This window comes from Piliocolobus tephrosceles, chromosome 13 (assembly GCF_002776525.5).
Source record: "Piliocolobus tephrosceles isolate RC106 chromosome 13, ASM277652v3, whole genome shotgun sequence".
Classification (NCBI taxonomy): domain Eukaryota; kingdom Metazoa; phylum Chordata; class Mammalia; order Primates; family Cercopithecidae; genus Piliocolobus; species Piliocolobus tephrosceles.
The window spans coordinates 2,780,518-2,805,501 of record NC_045446.1 but is presented as its reverse complement, the minus strand read 5'-3'; the positions used below and the strand labels follow the sequence as shown (position 1 = coordinate 2,805,501).

The 24,984-nt window shown below is 51.2% G+C and overlaps 1 protein-coding gene and 1 non-coding gene across 5 annotated transcripts in view; both read left to right on the top strand.

Annotated features, from left to right (window-relative positions):
• The window catches only part of CARS1 (cysteinyl-tRNA synthetase 1), a 55,917-nt gene that overhangs the window by 5,772 nt on the left and 25,161 nt on the right, over window positions 1–24,984 (top strand). Inside the window, exons 2-10 of one of the 4 annotated variants that reach the window (XM_023183460.2) lie at window positions 3,320–3,568; window positions 9,444–9,535; window positions 10,704–10,792; window positions 11,763–11,859; window positions 12,403–12,501; window positions 13,497–13,646; window positions 22,835–22,975; window positions 23,194–23,282; window positions 24,468–24,589. In XM_023183460.2, coding sequence (XP_023039228.1) covers window positions 3,320–3,568; window positions 9,444–9,535; window positions 10,704–10,792; window positions 11,763–11,859; window positions 12,403–12,501; window positions 13,497–13,646; window positions 22,835–22,975; window positions 23,194–23,282; window positions 24,468–24,589 — 1,128 coding nt within the window. Of the gene's footprint in view, window positions 1–3,319; window positions 3,569–9,443; window positions 9,536–10,656; window positions 10,793–11,762; window positions 11,860–12,402; window positions 12,502–13,496; window positions 13,647–22,834; window positions 22,976–23,193; window positions 23,283–24,467; window positions 24,590–24,984 lie in introns of all 4 variants that reach the window. The other 3 variants (XM_023183463.2, XM_023183461.2, XM_023183462.2) reach the window with 3 other exon arrangements.
• On the top strand, window positions 2,794–2,955 carry LOC111520649. The gene has a single exon (XR_002724730.1). It is a non-coding gene; the product is annotated as a U1 spliceosomal RNA (small nuclear RNA).

Genomic DNA, 24,984 nt, shown 5'->3' with positions numbered 1-24,984 from the left:
CACAGGCCCTCGAGGGCTCCCAGCACCCCCCTGGCACCTTCAGCAGGGCCAGAGCCCGCCCCTGTGTTTCTCTTTCCTTGGACTATTGGAAGAGCTGAAGTGAAAAGTGACTTATTCTTGTGTCTCTGGTATCCTTGGGCAGCAGGGCTCCTGCTAAGCAAGCCCTTGGGGGCTCAAAGCAGCAGAGGCTGTGGCCGGTTCCCAGCACTGGTCCTTGTGCAGGTGTCCTTCTGAGAAGGGTACGTGAGGCCCAGTGCCATAGGGGAACGCCAGCCCACCACCGGTGGCAGGCACTCTGTGGTGCCATTCTGCTGTCCACTGATCTGTTCCCTCGGCAACGTTAGCTGGTATCTGGAATGTCACACGCTCATTTGTAGATGCTGAAGATCGAGCAGTGACTAAGGTAGATGGAGCGGTGGGGCAGATGGTGAAGGAAAGAAACGCATGCATATGTTAGACAAGGGTGCTGCGGAAACAGCAGCCAGACTCGGGGTCTAGAGGCGGGCACCATATGGACCGGGAGTCCTTGAAGCCCTGGTCGGGAGGCCAGCACCCAGCAGAGCTGTGAAGGATTAAGGGGCCTGCTGGTGTCTGGGGAGCATTCCTCCTAAAAAAGGAGCAGCAGGTGGAGGGGCCCCGTGACCAGGGTATGGAGAGCCAGGTGGGGGCCCATGGCCAGCATGAGGACGGGATTGTGCTGCTGGCGAGGTGGGTGTTAGGGGACAGTAATGTGAACTTTCCTTTTTCAGCAAAGCTGCAGCAGCCCTGTGGCTGTGAGGGGAGAGCCATGCTGGCTACAGGTGGCGGTGTCTGGCTTGCAGGAATCCAGATGACAAAGGCTGACTCTCAAGTCCAAAGCCTCTTGAGTTAGAGGCCCTGGATCCTCCCATGGGTTGGCTATAGGTGCTCATAAGGATAACTCGTAAAGGGGTGTGATTCCAGTTTTGGCTAGAGAGTGTGCCCAAAGCTTTGCTTCTGGGTGCCTCTGGCTGCTTGGAGTGGGTGGCCATCTTATTGGGGTCAGATGGGACAGTGGCTCCGTGCAGGGGGAGGGAAGCAGGGCAAGTTAGAGGGACACTGCACTCATCATCCCACCAGCGAGAGTCATCCCAGGAAGTCATTTTAAGCCCTGCATCCATGTTGAGACTTCAGGAAGGCTTTCCCACACAGTGCCCGCCCCTTTACTGCAGGTGGCTTCAGGATATCCTCTCCGGCAGCCATGGAGGCTGGGCCCTGGGGCATCACGTGGCTCCGCGGGCTCCCTGGCGGGTGAAGAACTCGACCCAGGGGGACATTCTTGCTGCTGCAGCTGTCACTCCATTCTGACACATCTTTGCTGACACCACAGTGTTGTGGGAAATGCCAGTTATTGGCCTGACACTAAGGGTTTTCCCCACCCTAGGCAAAGCAGAGAAAGGCATTTGTGTGCAGTTGCCCCCACAACACACTCTGCTCTCTGTTTTCAGCAGCTGCGTGGGTCTGGTTGGGGTGACTCTGGCTCTATACCAGGGAGTAAACACAGAGATGGGGGACAAAAGGAAATGGGAGAGGGCAGAGAGGGGGACTGTGACATGCAGGTCATCCACGCCCCATGGCGGTGATGTCGGGCAGCTTGTTTGTGCCCAGGAAGGGGTGGCCAGACATGTGCTTTCCCACCCTGAGTGAACTCTGGGGTGGGAGGGTGTCTGTGTGGAAGGAGCAAGCATTGGTCCTTTTCCCACAGTCCTCTCAGCAAGCACAATCACTGGTTCAAGGTTTGGATGCACTTGTGCTCATGGGCCCAGGAACCAGACTCCCTCCCTCCTCTGGCTGGAAACATGGTACCATCTGCCTGCTGTGCCCCCACTTTAGGGAGGTGGGCTGTGGACACAGCACCTGGTCCCCGACTCTGGTGTCGGAGGTAATTGCAGGCAGATATTCCTTAGAATCGTGAGACAGATTTTATTCCCTAATTCCTGACAGTAAGGGAAGGAGCTACGTTCCCTGCCGATTCAGCAGAGGTGACTTTTGAATTTAAAGGGAGAATAATTAGCTGAGCCTGGTGGCATGTGCCTGTAGTCCCAGCTACTCGGGAGGCTTAGGCTGGAGGGTCACTTGAGCCCAGCATTTTGAGGGTGTGATGAGCCTTGGTTGCACCACTGCACTCCAGCCTGGGCAGTAGAGTCAGACCCAGTCTCTAAAAACTAAAAATAAATAAATAAAAATAAAAAATAGAGGGAGAATGAAGGAGGAGAAGGAGGGTGAGCAGGGGCTCAAGTGAACAATGCCATGGGGCTGATCAGCGTGCCTGTGCCAAGGCAGCCTTGTCTACAGCTGGCAGTGGTGAAAATTAGGGTTCTGCCGCTCCTCCCGATGGTGACATGCAAAACAGCGGCTCTTGGGTCCTTGAATGACACACCTGAGTGGTGGAGGTGCATGCTTACTACTTTGAAGGCTCTAAGGAAGGAGGCTGGGGCCTGGAGCCAGGGGCCAGGGGCCAGGGGCCAGGTGAGGCTGGCTGGAGCAGCCACGTTATCCTGGCAGCCCTGTGCTTGCTTGGGCTGGTCCTTTGAAGAGGCTCAGTCCTCCTGAGGCTGTGGCCTTGACCTGCAGAAGGCACGCTAGAGTCCAGCTGTCTCTTGGTACAGGGGTGTAAATGGCACACATTGTCAGTGTGGGGTTTTCCCTACCCCTCATCCCCCAGCACCCAGAGGGAGAGGGTGCCACTGTGGCAAAGAGACTTGAAGTTGGTTTGGTTTGGGAGATTTTTGTTGTGAGTTTTAAAACATTGAGGTAAAATTCACGTAACGTAACGTACTTACCTGGCAGGAGGGATACCACGATGGTGTAGGCAGCTTTCCCGAGGCGAGGCTTATCCATTACGCTCCAGATGGGCTGACTCCTGTGATTTCCACAAATGTCGGAAACTGAACTGCACAATGTGTGATAGTGTGGAACCGTTTTGTGCTTTCCCTGATAGAAAAAATAAATTAAAAACTTAAAAACTAAGTAATTTATATGACATAAAATGAAAAGCGCATAATTCCATGGTATCTGGTGCACCATGTTGTCATGCAGCCTTCAGTTCTGTCTAGTTCCAAAGCATTTCATCACTCAAGAGGAAATCCGTCCATACCTGTTAGGTAGTCACTCCCCCGACCCCAGTCGACGCGCTGCCCGGTCCCTTTGCCTGTTCTGGATGTTTGGCGTCCAGGGAAGGGCTTGAGCACCTTTTTCCTTGGTCCCGCGCCATCCCCTGGTCCCTGTCTTTCTGAGTTCTGCCTGGCGGCCTCTGGCTGCCTGCCTGCTGCCTGACACCGTGTGCCCTCTGTCTTTGCAGCTCCTGACTACAGGTCCATTCTGAGCATTAGTGACGAGGCAGCCAGGGCACAAGCCCTGAACGAGCACCTCAGCACGCGTAGCTATGTCCAGGGGTACTCACTGTCCCAGGCAGACGTGGACGCGTTCAGGCAGCTCTCGACCCCGCCTGCTGACCCCCAGCTCTTCCACGTGGCTCGGTGGTTCAGGCACATAGAAGCGCTCCTGGGTAGCCCCTGTGGCAAAGGCCAGCCCTGCAGGCTCCAAGCAAGTGAGTAACAGAGTGGGTTCCCTGGCCATTAGAACCTCTCCCCCCAAGGTCAAGGGCTTTCTCCCTCACCCTGGTGCTTACCTGGCGCCTGTGGATACCTCAGAGGGAGCCTCGCCCAAGTGTGTCTCGAGCAAGTGGCCTGGATGGGCAGATCCAGCGCTCGCTGGGTGGAGGTTGGGATAAAATCATACCCTGTGGAGTTGGGTATTCAGGAGCAAGATGTTCACATCACTGTTGTGGCAGAATTGCCTGAGGTGGTGGGGTGCAGAGCTGCTGCGGCTCTGGGGTTCCACATAGCATGCCCAGGCCACGGGCCCTAGCCTTGTGATTTTTAGCTAAGGCTGTGCCTGGCTCTGGTTGACTCAGTTCTTTCTCTTTATTTTTTCCATAAGATTGCAGCGTGTCTATCCTCCAGCTTTAAAATCGTTGAATCCTAAAGTTTTTCTGTTTTCTTTTTTTGAGGCGGAGTCTCGCTCTGTCGCCCAGGCTGGAGTGCAATGGCGCGGTCTCGGCTCACTGCACCCCCCGCCTCCCGGGTTCACACCATTCTCCTGCCTCAGCCTCCCAAGTAGCTGGGACTTCAGGCGCCCGCCACCACGCCCAGCTAATTTTTTTGTATTTTTAGTGGAGACGGGGTTTCCCTGTGTTAGCCAGGATGGTCTGGATCTTCTGACCTCGAGATCCACCTGCCTCAGCCTCCCAAAGTGCTGGGATGACAGCCGTGAGCCACCGCGCCCAGCAAATCCTAAAGTATTAATTGGCATTGAACTTTTTAAAAATCAGAAATAAGTCATTTTTTCTCTTTGAGATGATGTCTGTCCCATAGCTCCAGCCTGTGAGTGCTGGTTGTGTCTGGGAAATGTGGCTGTGGTTATCTGAGGGAGATACTCTTGGGGTGCCTCGTGGCTTTGTCACTGTGGCAAATCTGAGGGGTTCCATGTCATCATCACCGAAGTATGCCTTTGGGTGGCTCAGCTCCTCCTGTGGCTGTGGGCACTCCTCCACCTTCATGTGGGGGCAGGTTTTGTGCCCTGGTGGTCCTGGCTGTACCTGGCGGCCTCCTGAGGGCTTCTCCAGACTCCTTTGGGGCCTGGGATTTGGAACATGCCACCCCGCCTCTGCCCCATCGCTATTAAAACCCCATTGCTATTAAAAATACAAAAAATTAGCTGGGCATGGTGGTGGGCGCCTGTAGTCCCAGCTACTCTGCCATGGGTCAGGCCTCTGCTAGACCACTGTTTGAACCAGGGTGGAGGTGGGGATGTCACGTCTCCTAGGGGCTGTGTTTTCGGGATAACTCTGCAGCAGACACTCCTTCCCCAGCATAGGGTGGAGGCCATTGCTGTGTAGGTCATCTCCTTCCCCATGTAGCCATTCCTGCCTGAGCCTCCAGTGTGGTCACCCAGGTGACACCTGTGCCATGAGGTGCCTTCTCTCCAAGTGCTCCGGTGTCAGGTTGTTGCCCCTGCCATGTGCCGTTCCAAGACACAGCCAGAGAGGGGCGGGATTAGGCCTCGTACCTCCAGCTCAGCAGTGGCCTGTCCAGTTTTCCCTCATAGGGACTTGTTGAAAGAGCGGTACAGACACAAGCCTCCATTCACACTGTGCGATGAAGGAAGGGTTTTGCTCCTGCAAACACCTTTTAACCTACAGAGAGGAAGCAGAGCCATGATGCTGTGTAACAGGATGGACCGTGGATAGCACTAATGGAGTTGTTGTGGCCTCCCCAGGTTCCAAATCCCCTCATCACCCAGGCTGCCCAAGAGGCTGCCAGGGACTGCTTGTGCCAGGAATGATGGACATTATGTCAGGCGACCCTCACTCAAGCTTGGTGTACACTGAGCAGGGGCTGAAGAGGGAGGTGGGAACTGGAGCCCGGGACTGCTAGAGCATCCAGTGACCTCGAGTGGGTCCGAGGCGCCATGCAGTCCAGTGGAGTGTCCTCGCTCATGTCCCCGGGATGACGGTAGCTGTGGATCTCCCTCCACGTAGCTGTGAGAATCAGCCGCTGCCCCCACTGAGTGGGAACGCCCTCCATTTCCATTGCTCATACTCCCCAAGTATGCACCTTCCCTCCTGGCACGGTAGGCCACGTGCCCCTCGTCCTGCTCACCCTTCCACCTCTGCTGGCCATCCCAGCAGCATCAAATGTGCCCGTGTCCGGCCCTCAGCATGCCCGCCTGTCACCAGCCCCTCCCATGTGCCTTCTGTGTCCTTTCTCTGAGACCATGGGCCTCAGCAGCCCGAGGGATCTTCTCAGACATGGAAGGCCTGTGCTTGGCCGGGCGCGGTGGCTCACGCCTATAATCCCAGCACTTTGGGAGGCTGAGGCGGGTGGATCATGAGGTCAGGAGATTGAGACCATGCTCGCTAACTCAGTGAAACCCCATCGCTATTAAAAATACAAAAAATTAGCCGGGCGTGGTGGTGGGGGCCTATAGTCCCGGCTACTCGGGAAGCTGAGGCAGGAGAATGGTGTGAACCTGGGAGGCGGAGCTTGCAGTGAGCCGAGATCATGCCATTGCACTGCAGCCTGGGCGACAGAGCGAGACTCTGTCTCAGGGGGGAAAAAAAAAAAAAAAAAAAGGAAAGGCTCTGCGTAACCCCCAGGGCTCTATTCCTGTGAAACCAGACCCCTTCCAGGGGGATCCCTTCCCTGGATCGCCGGCCTCCAGCACGGAGGTCCACTGGATATCAGGACGTTGAACTTGTTGGGCACTTCTCGCCCACAGTGGAGGCTCAGCCCTTGCAGCCTGCCGGCCTCTGCCTGCCCCCCGGGAAGGAGTGTCAGGCACACCCTTCACTGAGGAGGGTGTGGGTCTGTCAGATGCCGAGGCCGTGGTTTTACCAACGTGAAGGTTTGGTGTTGCTCTCACCCCTCGGATGGAGGACCCTAACTTCCTGATGAAGGATTTCTCTCCATGAACCCCTTGCTTGGGTCCTGACTTCTCTCCGTGAACCCCTCGCTTGGTCCTGACTTCTCTCCGTGAACCCCTTGCTTGGGTCCTGATTTCTGTCCGTGAGCCCCTCGCTTGGTCCTGATTTCTCTCCATGAATTCCTCGCTTGGTCCTGATTTCTCTCCGTGAACCCCTCGCTTGGTCCTGATTTCTCTCCGTGAACCCCTTGCTTGGGTCCTGATTTCTGTCCGTGAGCCCCTTGCTTGGTCCTGTCTGCATCTGATGTGATGTAGGCAGACACTGCTTGCCACTTCCTGGCTTCTCTCTCCATCGTTTTATCTTCAGCCTCCCACATCCCTGTTTCGAAGGCATGTCTCTCACGAGCGGTTCATAGTTGTTCTGTTGTTGGATCTCTCAGGTCAGGGTGGGACTGTGGAATCAATGAATATGTGTTCATTTTTTCCAAAGAAACAAAAGCACAGGCTGGGTGCGGTGGCTCACGCCTATAATCCCAGCACTTTAGGAGGCTGAGGCAGGCAGATCACAAGGTCAGGAGTTTGAGACCAGCCTGGCCAATATGGTGCAACCCCATCTCTACTAAAAATACAAAAACTAGTGGGGCATAGTGGCGGGCGCCTGTAGTCCCAGCTACTCGGGAGGCTGAGGCAGGAGAATCGCTTGAACTCGGGAGGCGGAGGTTGCAGTGAGCTGTGATTGTGCCACTGTACTCCAGCCTGGGTGACAGAGCGAGATTTTGTCTTAAAAAAAAAGAAAGAAAGGAAAAAAAAGCGGGGGTGGCAAGGGTCCTTATGTGGTATCTCTCAGTTCTTCCCTTTTGCAAATCTGAATTTGTATATCTGGGCCTGGTAACCCATTTCCTGGGGATCCCATCGCCAGCTGTGTGGAGGTAGCAGCCTTCGGGGAGCTAGAACGCTGGCTGTGGCCAGGCTTCTTGGACGAACTTTCAGTCCTGTGAACCCTGGGCCGTTTCGTCATAGCAGGGCAAGTGTGATGACCCCGTGGCCTCATGGCTGCGTTTCTGGGCAGTGTCTCCAGCTGTCTAAGATGGCAGCAGTGTCCTGTGGAAGGAGCTCCAGGGTCTTAGTGAGGGAGGAGAGCGAGGGATCCTAGAGTGACCGGATCCTCGAGTGACCGGTTGAATGTCTCCAGGCATTGAGTGAGATTCTCCTTCAAGGGCTTGTGAGGCATTTAACGTAAACTGAGGCCAAGCTACACTTGGCCTCAATAAGCACATGATGTTTGATTAGGATTGGGGGTTTCCTATGCTTTAGAATCTGACCACCTGTGACTGCTGGAACTCACCTAGAGTGGGGGCTGCTGCTGAGCACTGGACCTTTCTCCATCTCCTGCCCCATCTCCTATCTGCCCACACTTCCCTCCCTGCCCAGACACACACACTGCAGCCGCCTTCCTTCCTGCCCTTGGCCTGTTTGTCATCAGCGTCTGCCGTCCTGGCTCTTGTGGCCCAAGCAAGAGCCAGGAGGCCAGGAGATGGCTGGTGCCCAGGACCAACTTCCCTGTCATCGCTGCGTGGTGATTTCCTGGCCATGCTGCCAGACTCTCTGGCACAGAAACCAAGGACAGGAGGAGGCAGGATGCGAGCACCCTGGTGAGCTGCCAGGCGACCTGCTAGGGTGGGCACAGGTCAGTGCTAGGAGTATCCATCTTGTAGGCCTTCCTGGTGCCACTCAGCAGAGACATGTGAAGCCCTTCCCAGGGCCAGGCACCAGCTGGGGTCAGAGGTGTCCAGCAGAGCATAACGCAGAACCTGGACCTGTAGGCGACGACTGTGGAGGAAAGTGGGGATCTGCAGAGGGGGCAGGGCAGGCAGGAGCCAGCCGAGGACAATGGTAAAGTCACCAGGTACCGTCCTCCACACCCAGCGTTGTGGGATTGACGTTTCAGAGGATGAATAATCACCCTGTGGCTGCCCCTGGCCCCAGGGACAGAGCTCTGCCCCTTCAGGGGTCCCAGATGTAGGTTGTGTAAGGACAGCATCATGCCAGGTTGGAAGCCAGGCCTAGAAGCAGTGTGGTCAGAGCAGCCCAGGCAGCCCACAGGCGAGTGGAGGGGAACAACTGGGGAAGTCTGGCTAGGAGGAGGTGACTGCACTGAGGGGCTAGCTGGCAAGGGTTTCTGCCTGGGGGCTGAGAGGAGCTCAGGTTATTTCTGAAGGCAGTATAGACCTGTGTGGAGCTTGAAGCCCAGTGTCTGGATCAGAGTCTGCTGGGCTGCGGGCCCAGAGCTGGGAGCCAGCCACTCGCTTCTGCAGTGTCCGAAGTGGTAAGGAGGGGCTGGGCTGGAGCCAGTCTTGCCTGCTGGCAGTGGCCACGGTGGGGTCCTTTCTGCTCTGACTCCTGGCCTCTGTTGCCAGGGCTTGGAGGCTTGGAGGTGGCCTCTGTCCCAAGAAGAGTCCCCAAAATCCTCACTTTGTCCAGGTGAGGGATTCTGGGAGGGGGAGGTTCCCAGGACTGCGGCGGCACAGACTATACCTTGTCAGTGTTGAGCCCTGACCGACCCAGGAGTGCCAGGTGGTGGCGTGCTCACTGCCAGCAAGGGGCCAGTATCTGAAGAGCAGCGGAGTGTGCTGAGCACGCTGTGTAGGCATTCCTCAGCGCTTCTGGGGTTCTAAGGGTGTTATTGGGGTATGCTGCCATACAGAATATGAGAAAGCAAAAGAAACACACGGTTGTCGGGAGGTGGAACTTGCAGTGAGCCGAGATCACGCCACTGCACTCCGGCCTGGGCAACAGAGCGAGGCTCCATCTAAAAAAAAAAGAAAGACACGGTTGTCTTTGACCTGCGTGATGTTGACCGAGGTTCGTGTGGTTTCATGTTGTGTAAATTTCATGGAAAACTGTAGTCCTGTTGTAAAAACCAAGTCTCCAGATGAAGAGGTGACTTGCACTTCCTGGTGCTGCCCCTGGACCCTGACCCCGCTCTCTTCGCCTCCCAGGTAAAGGCCGACGTGTGCAGCCCCAGTGGTCCCCTCCTGCTGGGACCCAGCCACGCAGACTCCACCTTTACAACAGCCTCACCAGGAACAAGGTAAGGAGGACACAGATGCTGTGGTACATGCACACGGTGGGAGGCAGGACGGCCCCTGTGCCTTGTCACACAACAGACTTCTCCGTTCCTTGTGTTGGGCTCTGGAGTTCCATAAATCCAGGTTTAAGATCCTTCAGTCACTTCCATGTTAGCATCTCTGTGGCCCGGGGGCAGAGCTGTCCTCTGAAACTCAGACACACGAAGGATCACGCCCCATGTGGCAGCCTGCCCATGGCTTCTGGGCATGGATCACCCTGGCTTGTCTCTCAACTCTGCCCAACTGTCTGTGAATACTTGAGGTCATCCACAGCCAGGCCTTTCAGGAGGACATGTGGTTGCAGCAGGTGTCACCATGTGAGCCAAGCAAGATGGGCAAAACTGTAAACCGGCTGGATGTTGTTGGGAGCACAGCAGGTTTTGAGAAGAAGGCAGGATTGGTTCCTAACAGAATGGAGTTTGCATGGTTTGCTTGGCTCAGGGCATGGCCAGTGACTCCAGAGATTTCAGACCAGACTCTGGCCAGGGGTGCTTGGATTTCCATCAGGGAGCACGTTTGGCAGACAGAGTCAGGTGTGAGGGAGTTCATGGCCTTCCTTGGGAAACTGGTTGAGGATACTGCCCCCAGAGAGGTCTGAGGATGCTGGGATGTTGGGGGGTGGTGCCAGAACAGTGGTGAGCAGCACCACGATTCAGGGGTCCTGGCTTCCAAGCCGGGCTCCTCCAACAGGGACTGACCCTGGCCAAGTGCTGTCTGCCTCAGTTTCTTTATCTGTTAAAAGAAAATGACATAACCTGCATCCTAGAGTGTACTACGTATTGAGTATTTAACTCAGGACCTAGCACATGGTAGGTACTCAGTAAATATTAGCTGTGTTATTGTTAAATAAGCAGCATTTCAGCAATAAATAAGATCATGGATTCCCTTTATAGCCTCCCACCATAGGTGAGGAAGAGGCTCCACCCACCCAGGGCTCAGTCGGTGGGAGGTGCCGTACATCTCACTGAGCTCCCACTGAGACTGTGACTTTTCACAATAAAACAAAATGGTCTCTGTTGAATTGTTTACACAAAACACAAACCACACTGTGATGTTTGTTGCTGTTTTTGGTAATCCTGTGCAGTGTTTCTTGCATTTCTTGTGATCGTCATTCCTTCATTCCTAACAAAGGAAGTGTTCATACCTCAAGATGGGAAAAAGGTGACGTGGTATTGCTGTGGGCCAACCGTCTATGACGCATCTCACATGGGGCACGCCAGGTAGGTCCACTGTGGAGTGTCCCTGCGGCTTCTGCAGTTGTACGCAGAAGTCAGAACCACTGGGATCTGCAGCGGGAATCTTAGGTCCACAAAAATCTTAGATCTGCTACAGAGACCTGAGATTTGAGAAATCAAGCCTGAATTTCTTCTCTTATTTTTATGATGAAAATTTTAATTCCATAAGTAATCCATATTCGCTGCAGAAAGACTACAGATCACCAAAAACAAAATGGCCATAGCCCTACTGCTAACATGCCGGACTCAACCTCGGCACTTTTTCTCACGTACCTTAAAGTTTTCTCTCATCCCTCAGGCTCTGGTGGGGGTCCCCAGATGCTGAGTTCCCGTGACACTCAGACCTGACAGGCCTGAGGCTGAGTTGGCTGTGACCTGCCTGACCACTGGATGGTCATGGCCGTAGCTCCTGAGGAGTAGCTGGCTGTAGATGCCACAGAGTCCTTTTATTTGTTCATGTTGTAGTTGCAGTGCCAAGGACATGTATAGTCAACCCTTGAACAACCTGGAGGGTAGAGGGCGTGACCCTCTGCACATTTGAAAACCCACACATAACTTTTGATTCCCCAAAAACTTCACTACTAAAATAGCCTCCTGTTGACCAGAAGCCATACCAATGGCATGCCAGTCAATGAACACATATTTTGTATAGACATTACATACTGTATTCCTAACGAGAAGGAAAGCCAGAGAAAAGAAAATATTATGAAGAAAATCTTCAGGGAGAGGACATATATTTATTATTCGTTAGGTGGAAGTGGATCATCATGAAGGTCATCTTCCTTGCCATCTTCACGTTGAGTAGACTGAGGAGGAGAAGAGGGGGTTCTTGCTGTTTCAGGGGTGGCAGCGAAAATCATGTATAAATGGGCCCGTGCAGTTGAGACCTGTGTTGTTGGAGGTTCAGCTGTACATATTGTCTGGTCTGGAAATGTTTGTTTTTTCGTTGCCTTAGGTCCTACATCTCTTTTGATATCTTGAGAAGAGTGTTGAAAGATTACTTCAAATTTGATGTCTTTTATTGCATGAACATTACGGATATTGACGACAAGGTAAAGGGAATTTGTAAGATTAAATTTTAAATACAATTGGATGGTGTGAAAGAAGATGGGACTTTTGCATAAGTAAATAAAATAATGTAGGCTTGAGCTAGCTTGTGTTTTGACCTGATAAACATCATTTTAATCCCCTCGATGAGTTAATATTACCACTTATGCTGCTGATATCATTTCTATGATGCTCAGACAGGTTAGAAACCTGCATGTTGCTCAGGGGTCAGTAGCTCCTGGTGTTGTGCAGAGGGAAGGCCTCCCATAGCACGCACTTCAACAAGTGGCTTGCAGGGGAAGCTGGGGCCCCCGGGGCTCATTTCGTTAAGCGTCACAAAGATCACGTTAGGCCTTGGGCACTACTTGGCAGGTGGGAGATGGAGGATGGTGTTTCTATTTGATGATGGTATGCATGTCTGGGGCCCACAGTTGTCTGCCACCACCCTCACCTTCACTTAGAGTTGGCCAAGGGAGAGAGTGGCCTGCTGCAGAGGGACGCAGCTGGGCTCCAAGCTTCACTCCCCAATGTCTGCCTTCCCTCCCCAGATCATCAAGAGGGCCCGGCAGAACCACCTGTTCGAGCAGTATCTGGAGAGGAGGCCTGAGGCGGCACAGCTCTTGGAGGATGTTCAGGCTGCCCTGAAGGTGGGCCTCTTGCTGTCTGCTCTAGAAACCAAACCCTGTGCTTTCTTTTCTCGGTCCTTTGTAGGTTACTGTCCCTAGGGTAGTGTCAGTCTCACAGGCTTTCACAAAGTGTATGTTACTCAAGCCAGTTCCATCAGGGGCACTGAAGTCTCGATAGGTAAGGTCCCCTGGCCTGTGACGAAGTCACCAGGAAAGATGCCCTGGGGTGGAGTGGAGAGTAGGTGACCTTCCTGCCACTTATAGGAAAACAACTGAATTCATCCCGGTGCCACTAATTACACTTATAAATATGCTTACCAATATTGCTATCTAATTTTCAATGCCAAGGTCACAACTAAATCAGAAACTTCTGCCTGAGATACAAAAGCTATACTAAGCTTTTTAATTTGGTAATACTGTAAATTTCCAGAATCTTTTGAAGAAGTTAGTTCTCTCTAGTATTTTCATTCTGAGTAACCATTATTATATAGTTATTTTTATGACAATAGTAAGAATAGGTCACTTTACTGTCTACTAAATATCCTTAGTAATTATAGTAATCATTACGGATATGTTTATGGCATTTTATCTCTGGACTTAAAAACAGGAATGAAATTAGAGCTTAGCAATCTTTTAGGTCAGTGAGGCCTGAGTGCCTTCTTGATGGAGGTGTCTGCAGCACACCTCAGAACTCACTGGGTGGCCCACTTTTCCTCATCCCCACAACAGCCCTAGAAATACTGCTCTCACACCCATTTTGCATTGGAGAAACTGAGGCACAGAGAGGTTTGGTGCCCTGTCCAGGGGCACACATGAGAGGGCAGTACCAGGAGCTCCTGAGCGGGGTGCTTCAGTCTCCCTTAGTTACTTACTGCCCTGCCACTTGGGGTGCAAACTTCTCTATCTCTATGCGGCCATGGGAAAAACTGGTCTGTTTTCTACCTGGAATCACCTTTGTGAACTTGGGGTTTTGCTGAGCAGTATCTAATAGGTTTGACATGTCTTTATGGTTGTAGCCATTTTCAGTAAAATTAAATGAGACCACGGATCCTGATAAAAAGCAGATGCTCGAACGGATTCAGCACGAAGTGCAGCTTGCCACAGAACCGCTTGAGAAAGCTGTGCAGTCCAGACTCACGGGGGAGGAAGTCAACAGCTGTGTGGAGGTGAGGCTTCACATGTCTCCAGCCAGCCCTTTCGGCTCACATGTCGGGCCGTGCATAGATGGATCTGTGTGCGCGGATTGATTCCACAGTTTGTCTTAGTGGAAGACACGCTGTGTCTCCTGTAGCCCCACTGCGGCAGGTGGCCCTGTTCTGTGGTGGCTGAGTCAGTGCCCCTCCCCTCCCACACCATCTTGCCCCATTTCCTGGGTGCAGAGCCTGTGCCACTGGAAGGAGACTCGGGATCCACACCCTCCCGGCACTCCCATCAGATAGGCAGGAGATGCACTTGGAATGTGGGGAGGCCGCCTTCTGTGGAAGCGTTCCAGGATTCTCCAGTGGACTCTCCCCACACCCGCTGGAGAAGGAGGAGCAGGGATTACCATTGAATTGAGAATTGAGGCCTGTGGGTGCCTACTGAGGTTGGGGCCTTCACGTTGACCAGCTCTGCTGCCCCTGCCAAGATCTCCTTCAGACACAGGGGAGAGAGCTGAGTGCACAGGGGACCCTGCCCTCTTCCTCAGGCTTTCCCCCTGTGGCTGGCACCCTGTCAGGAAGGCCTTCGCCTTTGTGCCGGCGCCACCTGCTGGTCACCCTTTAAGAACTCGATGGAAAAGAGAAGAGATGGCTGCAGCTGTGCGTGGAAAAAAGCGGCCCCACTTAGGCGGCAGCCCTGCCTTCCCTCACCACTGCCCTGGCCCCACCTCAGTGATGGGGCAGGGAGTCTGCGTCTGCCCTTCGCCGGCATGTTTCTTTCTAGTTTGGTCTCTTCGGTGTCCTGACTCAGCAGATTGCTTCGTTGTGCCTGTTTCCAAACTTCATGGAAACGCGCCACGTGTGTGTAGTCATGAGTGTGCTTTCACTCAAGCTGTGCTTCTGGGATGGACCCGCACGTGGTCGCTGTCACTCCCTCAGTGCCTGCCTGGGGGCTGAGCTGTTTGTCTGTTCTCCTGGGACAGGCAGTTAGGTGTCCTTGTTACCAACAATGCTGCTGTCATGTTTTTCCCAGTTGTTCCACTAATATATATATTTTTAAATTGTGGTAAAACACACATTATAAGAAATTTACCATCTTAGCCATTTTTAAAAGCTTTTTTTTTTTTTTTTTTTTTTTTTTTTGTAGAGACAGGGTCTTTTTGTGTCTGGTTTATTTTGCCCAGCGTAGTGTCCCCATGGTTGACCCATGCTGTAGCACGTGTCAGACTCTGCTTCCTTCCCGTGACTGAATGACGCTCTGTTGTATATAGATGGGCCGCGTTTTGCTCATCGTTTCACCTGCCCGTGGACATGTGGGTTGTTTCCACATTTTGACGATTGCAAGTGTTGCTGCTGTAAACCTGGGTGTACAAATACCTGCTTGAGTTCTTGCTTTCACTTCTTTTGGGGACATACCCAGAAGGGGAGTTGCTGGGTCATATGATGATTCTATTTTTGATAGTCCACGTAACCGCTGTATTGTTTCTGCAGTGGCTGTGCTATTACACATTCCCCCCCATAGTGCACCGGGGTTCTGTTTTCTCCGTATCCTTGCCAAAGCTTGTTATTCTTCATTTTTTCCATTCTAGTAGGTGTGAGGTGGTATATCCTGTGGTTTTGGTTTGCATTTCCCTAATAGCTAGTGACGTGGAGCATCTTTTTCTGAACCGTGAGTTGTTTTGTGTTGTCTCTAGGTAGACATTTGCAAGTTTCTTTAGGCCATATACCTGCAAGTGGAATTGCTGGGTTGTATAGGATATATGTGGGTGACTGTGTCGGGGGTTCCCAACACTGCCCACACATTCTGGGGTCCTCTAGAAGGACTCATGAGACTTGGCATTGACTTACCATCTCGTCTGAGGTTTTTAACAGTGACACAGCGAGGAGCAGAATCTTAGGCAGAGTCTTCAGTCATCCACAGACAGGCCGCTGAAGCTTCCTCCCTCCATCCTATAAGGGGACACAGCACACTTTCCCCCACCAGGAAATAATGGAGCCATATGTGCGAAATGTCCCTCCCTAGGGAAGCCCACCACATAGGCCCCCTCTCCCTGGCACATGCCACAATTCCCGACTCCCCAGAAGGAAAGCTGGGGTTCCACCTGCATAAGCCACAGTGTTTGTTCAACAGCCCATGGGGGCTGCTGCCACAGAGCTGGGTTTCCCGACCTCTTAGCACAGGGGACATTTCAGCTCCTGGATGCCAGCCAATGGCCAGCTCTGTAGGCAGGTGTTTCTCAGGTGGCAGACACAGGCCTGCTAGGCTCATTCTTATCTGCACAGTGGCCATATCAGAAATGTCTATGTGGCCAGGCACAGTGGCTCACACCTATAATCCCAGCACTTTGGGAAGCCAGGGCAAGAAGATCACTTGAGCCCAGGAGCTCCAGACCAGCCTAGGCAATATGGTGAGACTGTTTCTACAAAAAATTCAAAAATTAGCCAAGCATGGTGACACATGCCTGTGGTTCCAGCTACTGAGGAGGCTGAGTTGAGACAATCACCTGAGCCCAGGAGTTTGAGGCTGCAGTGAGCCATGATCGCACCACTGCACTCCAGCCTGGGCAGCAGAGTGAGACCCAGACTCTTAAGAAAAAGAAATAAAGAAATGTCTGTGGAAATTTCTTCTTCCTCTGCCACATTTCGGGTGTGCTGTATATTTGCACATACACCCACCCCACATTTGTATTGTCAGATTCTTCGCTTTCAACAATGCCATGAATGCGAAGTGCTGATTTCTTTGGTTTCAATGTCCCTTTTTCCAACCTCTCCTGAGACTGAGCATCTTGTCACGTGCTTGCTTCCAGCTGTGATTCTGTGCCCCCATGTCTCCCCCTTTCCCATGCGGTTATTGGTCCTTCTCTTACTGTTTTGTATCATTCTTATGTCTTCCGATACTGATTTCTATGATTTGAATGTTTGTCCCCTCCAAAGCTCATGTTGAAACTTAATCCCTAGTGTAACAGTATTAAGAGGTAAGGCCTTTTAGAGGTGATTGGGTCATGAGAGTTCTGCCCTCATGAATGGGTTAATGGATTAATGGGTTATCACAGGAGTAGGGTAGTTATCATGAGAGTGGGGCTGTAACAGAAGCCAGTTTGGCCCTCATGAGGCCCCGGCCATGTGATGCTCCACGCCACCTTGGAACTCTGCGGAGAGTCCCCACCAGCAAGAAGGCCCAGAACAGATGTGGCCCCTTGACCTTGACCTTCCCAGCCTACAGAATTGTAAGAAATACATTTCCTTTTAAAGTTACCCATTCCTAGGCCGGGCATGGTGGCTCACACCAGTAATCCAGCACTTCGGGAGGCCAAGGTGGGCAGATCAAGAGGTCAGGAGATCGAGACCATCCTGGCCAACATGGTGAAACCCCATCTCTACTAAAAACACAAAAAATTAGCTGGGCATGGTGGTGCACATCTGTAATTCCAGCTACTCGGGAGGCTGAGGTGGGAGAATCCCTCGAACCAGGAAGTCAGAGGTTGCAGTGAGCCAAGATCGTGCCATTGCACTCCAGCCTGGCAACAGAGCAAGACTCTGTCTCAAAAAGAAAAAAAAAAAATTTACCCATTCCTGGCCAGGCGCAGTGGGTCACTCACACCTGTAATCCTAGCACTTTGGGAGGCTGAGGTGGGCGGATCACCTGAGGTCGGGGATTTGAGACCAGCCTGGCCAACATGGCAAAACACCGTCTCTACTAAAAATACAAAAATTAGGCCGGGCGCGGTGGCTCAAGCCTGTAATCCCAGCACTTTGGGAGGCCGAGACGGGTGGATCACGAGGTCAGGAGATCGAGACCATCCTGGCTAACACCGTGAAACCCCATCTCTACTAAAAATACAAAAAAAAACTAGCCGGGCGAGGTGGCGGGCGCCTGTAGTCCCAGCTACTTGGGAGGCTGAGGCAGGAGAATGGCGGGAACCCGGGAGGCAGAGCTTGTAGTGAGCTGAGATCCGGCCACTGCACTCCAGCCTGCGATAGAGCAAGACTCCGTCTCAAAAAAAAAAAAAAAAAAAAAAAAAAAAAATTAGCCGGGTGTGGTGGAGGGCGCCTGTAATCCCAGCTACTCTGGAGGCTGAGGCAGGAGAATAGCTTGAACCCAGGAGGCGGAAGTTGTAATGAGCGGAGATCACGCCACTGCATTCCAGCCTGGGCAACAGAGTGAGACTGTCTCAAAAACAAAACAGAACAGAACAAAAACAGACTAAGACACAAATTATCTCCATTACATGTTGGGTCTCCATGTGTTTGTGTCTCTTAGTTCTGTTCTGTTGGTCAAATTGTCCAGCCCAGACCAGGTGCAGTGGCTCGTGCCTGTGATCATAGCCCTGTGATCATAGCACCTTGGGAGGCCAAGGCAAGAGGATCCCTTGAGCCCAGGAGTTTGAGATCAGCTGGGACAACATAGTGAGACTCTATCTCTACAAAACATTTAAGAATTTAAAATTTTAAAAATTTATAAAAATTGTCCAGTCCTGCAGAAGTGTCATGCTGTCTCTCACAGGTATCTGACAGGTAAGAGGCCCCATCTTGGTTTTGTCGTTAGGTGTGTTTTGAAGCCTCAGCTTGTCAAGTTCCATGTAAGACACTGTTGGGATTTTACATGTTGTATGTAAGAACCAGTATCTCGGCCGGGTGCAGTGGCTCAAGCCTGTAATCCCAGCACTTTGGGAGGCCGAGACGGGCGGACCACGAGGTCAGGAGATCGAGACCGTCCTGGCTAACACGGTGAAACCCCGTCTCTACTAAAAAAAATACAAAAAACTAGCCGGGCGTGGTGGCGGGCGCCTGTAGTCCCAGCTACTCTGGAGGCTGAGGCAGGAGAATGGTGTAAAACCTAGGAGGCGGAGCTTGCAGTGAGCCGAGATCCGGCCACTGCACTCCAGCCTGGGTGACAGAGCGAGATTCCATCTCAAAAAAAAAAAAAAAAATAACCAGTATCTCAGATCCAGTTTTGTTGTGTTGATCCTCTCTAGTCTTTTTGTTTTTATCAGTTTTTGTCCATTCTTCATTACTTCTTTTCTTCTTTTTTCTTTGGATTTATTCTATTTTTCATTGTCTCACTTAGCAGTGTAGCTCATTTTCTGATTTAAGAATTTAAGGCTATACATTTTCCTCTGAGTATTTTTGCTGCAAAATTTGACATCAAGTACTTGTGAACAATTTCTAATATCCATTTTGGATTTTTTAGCCCAGGAATGATCTAGAAGTAATTATCTAAAAGTTAATTATCTAGAATTACCTAGATAATTAACTTTCTGAATTTGAAATTTCCGAATGGATGGTATTTTTTCATATTAACTTATTGTTATTCCCTTATAACTTAATTACCCAGGGGTTGGAGAGTATGGTCTGTTCCGAGCTGGATCTGAACAGAGACTTGTGTTGTGGCCCCTGTGTGTGCTGGCTTCTGAATGTTCTCTTGTGCTTGAGAAGATTTTGTCTCATCACCTACTGCACAGTCCCACACGCCATCCGCTTAGCTATACCTGTTGGCCATGTTGTTAATATTTTGTGTGTCTTTGCTAATTTTTCCTGCTGGCTTAGCCTATTCATACAGTTTCTTAAAAAACAAAAACAAGAACCAAAACAAAACTCCTCCTCTGATGGTGAATTTGTCTGTTTCTCCTTATTTTTTCACTTTTTAGAAGAAAAAAGTTCTTTTTTGAGAGTAGATTCTGGTTCACATCAGAAGTGAGAGGTCATATGTATATCCCCTACCCACCTCACCGTCACCTCCCCCAGTATCCGCACCCACCAGAGGGTACGTTTGTTACAGTCAGTGAACCTGCACTGAACGTCATTGCCCTGAGTCTGTGGTTTACATTAGGATTCACTCTCCGGATTGTACATCCTATGGGTTTGGACAAATACTATCTCGTATCCACCATTACAGTATCACACAGAATAGTTTCACTGCCCTGAACATCCTCTGTGCTCCAGCTGTTATCCCTCCCTCCCCACCCCAACTCCTGACAACAGCTAGTCTTTTTACTGTCTCCATAGTTTTGCCTTTTCCAGAATGTCACATACTTGGAATCCTACAGTGTGTAGCCATTTCAGATTGGCTTTTGTTTGAGGGAAGGGGAAACAGTGTTTAAATTGTGTAGGGATTTCTCCCTCACCCAGCCCACCTCTGCCCCAACAACACGTCAGTTCTCTAGCAAGCACCAGCTGGGAGTCCTGTAATTTAATTCATTTCCACACAATCTGCCAGGAGGCAGCATCAGATCTGACAGGTTGAAGGCTTAGTCCCGTAAGACTGTCCCCAATTCAGATGTCAATTGAAAGTAGTAGTCTGTTACCTGTACTTCTGACCTACCAGTTATTGGCCCGGTGCGTTGGCTCACGCCTGAAATCCCAGCACTTTGGGAGGCCCAGATGGGCAGATCACGAGGTCAGGAGATTGATACCATCCTGGCCAACATGGTGAAACCCCATCTCTATTGAAAATGCAAAAATTAGTTGGGCGTGGCGTCACGTGCTTGTAATCCCTTCTACTTAGCAGGCGGAGGCAGGAGAATTGCTTGAACCCAGGAGGCGGAGGTTGCAGTGAGCCGAGATTGCACCACTGCACTCCAGCCTGGTGACAGAGCTAGACTCTGTCTCAAAAAAGAAAGAAAGAAAGAAGGAAAGAGAGAGAGAGAGAGAGAAAGAGAAAGAGAAGAAAAGAAAAGAAAAGAAAAGAACAGACTGCACTGGTGTATTTTGGAATGCTTCCTTTCCCTTCTTGCTATTGGAAACACAAGGGATTTTTCTCCAATATTCACTGTGAGAGCCTGGTCAGGTTCCTAGAGGTAAAACTCACAAAACTGTGGGGTCCCCTTTGACTGGGTTCCTGCAGTTTTCAGCTGTCTGACTTACCTACACCAAGCATACAGCAATCTCTGTTACAGTCCTGGTTTTCCTCCCCCAGCAGTGGTTCCTCCAATAAGTTTTCAGCTTATGAGTCTCTGCTCTAGTAAGTTGTGACTCTCTGTCTTCTCCTGTTGGTCTCTCCAGTTTGGAGGGCAGTGGTTTGCCCTATGACCTTATTTCTCTTATGCATCTAAGAAGAGTTGGTTTTTCAGTTTGTTCAGCTTTTTACCTATTGTTAGGTAGAGTGGCAACTTCCAAGCTCCTAACTTACGTGAAACTGAAACCAGAAATCTCTTATCTTTTTGTATTTATACATTTTGATTGTTAATCTGTATGCTTGACTAGCAACATTGAGTATTCCAATCCTATCATCAGGCAAGTTTTAGAAACATTATCTTAGAAGTATTAGTGGGAAGCAGCTTTTGTCTGTCTCGAAGTGTGTATATCTCCCTGTTTGTTTGAGGTGGTTGCTGTCTTCTGGCTGCCATTGTTGGCTGTTGTTGAAAACATCGGTTGCCCTTCAAATCACTTTTCTTTGATCAGTAAATATGCCTCTTCTATCAGGTACCTTATAAAAATAGTCTCTCTTTTCAGTTTTCTGCTATTTGACTAAGACATTATAAGAGATTTGTTTTTACTTATCCTATTGGATATTTTGTGTGCTTCCTGGGTCTGGATTGTTGCCTGGGTTTCGAGAAATTCTCAGATGCGTCTTCAAGTATCACTTTTACTCAATTCCCTCCCTCTTCTCCTCTGGGATGCCAATTAGATGTGGGTCTCTTCATTTCATCTCATCCTTCTCCGTGTCTCTTAACCTGTCTTTCATATTTTCCTTCTTGTCTCTATTCCATTTTGGATGACGTCTTCAGTTCTGTCTTCCTGTTCACAAATTCTCCTTCAGACAGGAAGTGAAACAGTCACTCAGTAGGATATGTAAGACTGTTTCGCCTGTTAATAGGCTTCATCTCTGCAGGTTCCGTTTGCTTCTATTTTCAGATCTACCTGGGCCGTTTTGCTGGCCTCTCCCTGCTTGCTATTGCGTATCTGTCAGTCTCCTTAATTCTTTTAGCATGTCGTACTTAGTGGGTTGTATTATGTATCTGATAACTCTTGCATCTGAAGCGTCCATCTGTTTGTCGTTTCTGCTGACTCCCATTCACAGTTGCTCGTGTGCTTGGGCGTTTGGTGCCTTGATTAGGACATCAGTTCGTGCTGGGTCATGGCCTTGGTGACCCTGAGGGCGAGGATGCACGTGTCCCTGTTCTTGGGACAGGCCCAGAGTTTGCCTTCCAGGCAGCAGACTTGGCAGCCTTTGCTCCCCAGAGCGCACACCCTGCTTTTGGTGCTTGTCTACCCACTGGATGCCCCGCCGTGATGGGAGGGCGTGCTCATTCCTGCAGACGTGCCTTGCCGCTCGCAGGCCTGCAATACATTAACACATCTGTTTGATTCAGGAGCTGTAGGCAGGGACTGCGTCAAGAGCCTGGCCCACATGGGACCTGTTCCCCTTCTCTGTCTGTGTTGTGGCTTCTCTGTCCACCCTGTGTCCTCACTGTCTGCCAGGCCATTTTTCCTACACTTTTTCCCTCTAGCCTTGGTTCTTTGCCTCCCATCCCCGTAGTAGGCCACAGACCATCCGCTTGGTGCCACGCCCTGTCCTAGGTCCAGGTCAGTGCATTGTGAGCGCTAGGTCCCTCCAAGGTAGGCGGAGGGTAAACGTTTCTCTCTTCTGACATGAGTGCATTTGGGACGTGTCTCATGCCTAAGAGTGTGTGTGGTCAGTACCTGGGTCACACAGATGCCATGTTGTGCTGGGATTGGTGGTTTTTCCTCCCATTCCATGGTGTGTCACGTGGGGATAGCATCTTCAGTCAATGGCATCAGGAAGATGGGGCTTTTGAGACCTCCGGGGCCAGTGCCTTGCCTGTCTCTCCTAACCTCTGGCTGTCTCTGTCATGAATCTTTTCCTGAACGCACCAAGTGGTTGTGCTGTAGATGACACACTGTGTACTCCTGCCCAGCCTCTGCCCATGACCCTGCCCTGCACGGTCCAGGTAGGCTGCACGTGCTCACCAGGCCCACCGTGGCCCTCCCACCTCTTGGTGCCTCTGCACCCACGGTCCCCTCGGCGCTGCTCTTCTGAGTTCATGTGAGACCTGCCCATTTGTGGAGTCTTGTGTTTGTCCCAGCCGAGCCAGTTGTGTAAGCATCGCTGTCTCCCTGGGAGACGGTGACTCTTCACAGATCGAGGCCAGCACCTTTGAATTCAGGGCACTGATGGGCTCACACCAACTGCACGAGATGTGCTCACGTGAAGTATGTGGCCCACTCCTGGGTTTTTGTTTCTTTCTCTTCAGGTGTTGCTGGAAGAGGCCAAGGATTTGCTCTCTGACTGGCTGGATTCTACACTTGGCAGTGATGTGACTGACAATTCCATCTTCTCCAAGCTGCCCAAGTTCTGGGAAGGGGAGTTCCACAGAGACATGGAAGCTCTGAACGTAAGTGTCACAATTGTCTCGTGCTGGCTCTCTTGCACTAAGGGCCCTGATTTCTGAATTCCTGTTTTGGCAAAGCTGGCTCAATTAAGTGGCCAAGTCAACGCTGAACCTGAGTTGAGGGGCATAATGGGCTTTTCGTTTTATGAATTGGTAACGTTTTTATGGAGCGTGTGGTTTTCAGAAGGGAAAATCCCAGGACTTTCTCATGTCTTGCACAGGTTCTCCCTCCAGATGTCTTAACCCGGGTTAGTGAGTATGTGCCAGAAATCGTCAACTTTGTCCAGAAGATTGTGGACAACGGTTACGGGTAAGCACAAGGGCCCTTCCTAGGGAGGGAAGGGCTGCAGAACGTCGCACAGGGAGGAGCTCCGCAGCTCTGAGTCTGGGTCCGGGAAGCAGAGGAGCAGGTGTTCTGGGGCTGCGTAGCTGTAAGTCCCCAGCAGACCCTCCTGAAACTCTGGGCCCCACCCAGGGGCTGAGGAGCATAGGTCTGCACTGCCTTGGGGGCCAGTGAGAACCTAACCCAAAATCTGCTGGGAAGCTCGGCAGCCAAGACCATTGGTCATGGGACCGCAGAGCTGCATAGTGCTGAGCGTGAGTACTGCTGGGCCTTCACAGACATCAGTGCCATTGCACGGACATTTTGAGAGCGCTAGTCCTGGTGTCATATCCCGAGGGAGAGGACGTTTCATCAGCATCTATTGCTTGGCTATGATTGTAGTGACTTTTTGTTGGCGAGTCCATTATACTCTTCCCTGGCCTGTATTGTCTCAATCTCCAAAGTAAGCATTTTCAGAAATGGCCAACAAATGGGAATGCAAACAGGAACCCGGTTATCTGTCTGTAGCGCTCAGCGCTGTACCGTGCCCCTGCTCCCAGAGACCCACTGTGTCCAGCCTCAGGTTGCTTCCCTCCCACAGGAGCTACACTGGCTGGATGAAACAGAAACGAGAGGTTGTGGCAGTGCCAGGAACGGGGCAGACTCTTAAGCATTAGCGCTGCTTCTCTCCCCACTTAACACAGACTACTGTGAGGCAGCATAAGAGGCTGTGCCAAGCCGAGAGGCACGGGCAAGCCGAAGCTCAGAGAGGACGGGTCATTCCAGACTGGAGTAATCTGGAGTGCTTCATGGAGGCCAAGAGCCTCAGCTGGGCCAAGCTGAGGGTGTGTGGACATTCAGGGAAAGGCGAGGCCACACAGGAGTGAGGATGACAGCAGCCCTGAGCAAGGCAGGGTGGGAGCTGCATGGGTCACAGGACGCCAGGCAGAGGGATGAGCTGCCAGGGCAAGCAGGCCGCCGCCTCAGCGGGATGGGCCCTCGTGTCCCACTCAGTCCAAACAGCTGATACCGTTTTCAGTGGCCACCACAGAGAGTAGATAGGCCACAGATTTCGCAGTTTTATAGCCCTGCTTTATTTTGTTACTGTCATCTTGCTGAAACACTTTTGGGTCTGTTAGATTCCCCCCACACATTTCCTTTTTTGTTTTCCAGCTACGTCTCCAATGGGTCTGTCTACTTTGATACAGTGAAGTTTGCTTCTAGCGAGAAGCACTCCTATGGGAAGCTGGTGCCTGAGGCCGTTGGCGATCAGAAAGCCCTTCAGGAAGGGGAAGGTGAGGAGGGCATGCCTGAGAGCACTGTGGGCTCTCCCTCCTGGCACAGCTTGGGTTGTGTTTACTCTGCATGGCCACGGAGGCTGCGCTGAGCCCACCCCTCGGTCTCTTGGGAACAGTGCTTTTTCACCTGAAGGAATTTTAGGAGTTTTCTACACTCACCATTATGCAGCTCTAAGACCATGAAATGTGTTTTTTTAATTGATACGTAATAATTGTGCAATTTACGGGGTACATGTGATGTTTTAATACATGCACACAATGTGTAATGATCAGGGTAATTAGGATGCTCATCATCTTAGACATTTATCTTTTCTTTGCATTGGGAATGTTCCAGATCTTCTAGCTATTTTGAAATATACAGCAAATTTTTTTTTTTTTTTTTTTTTTTTTTT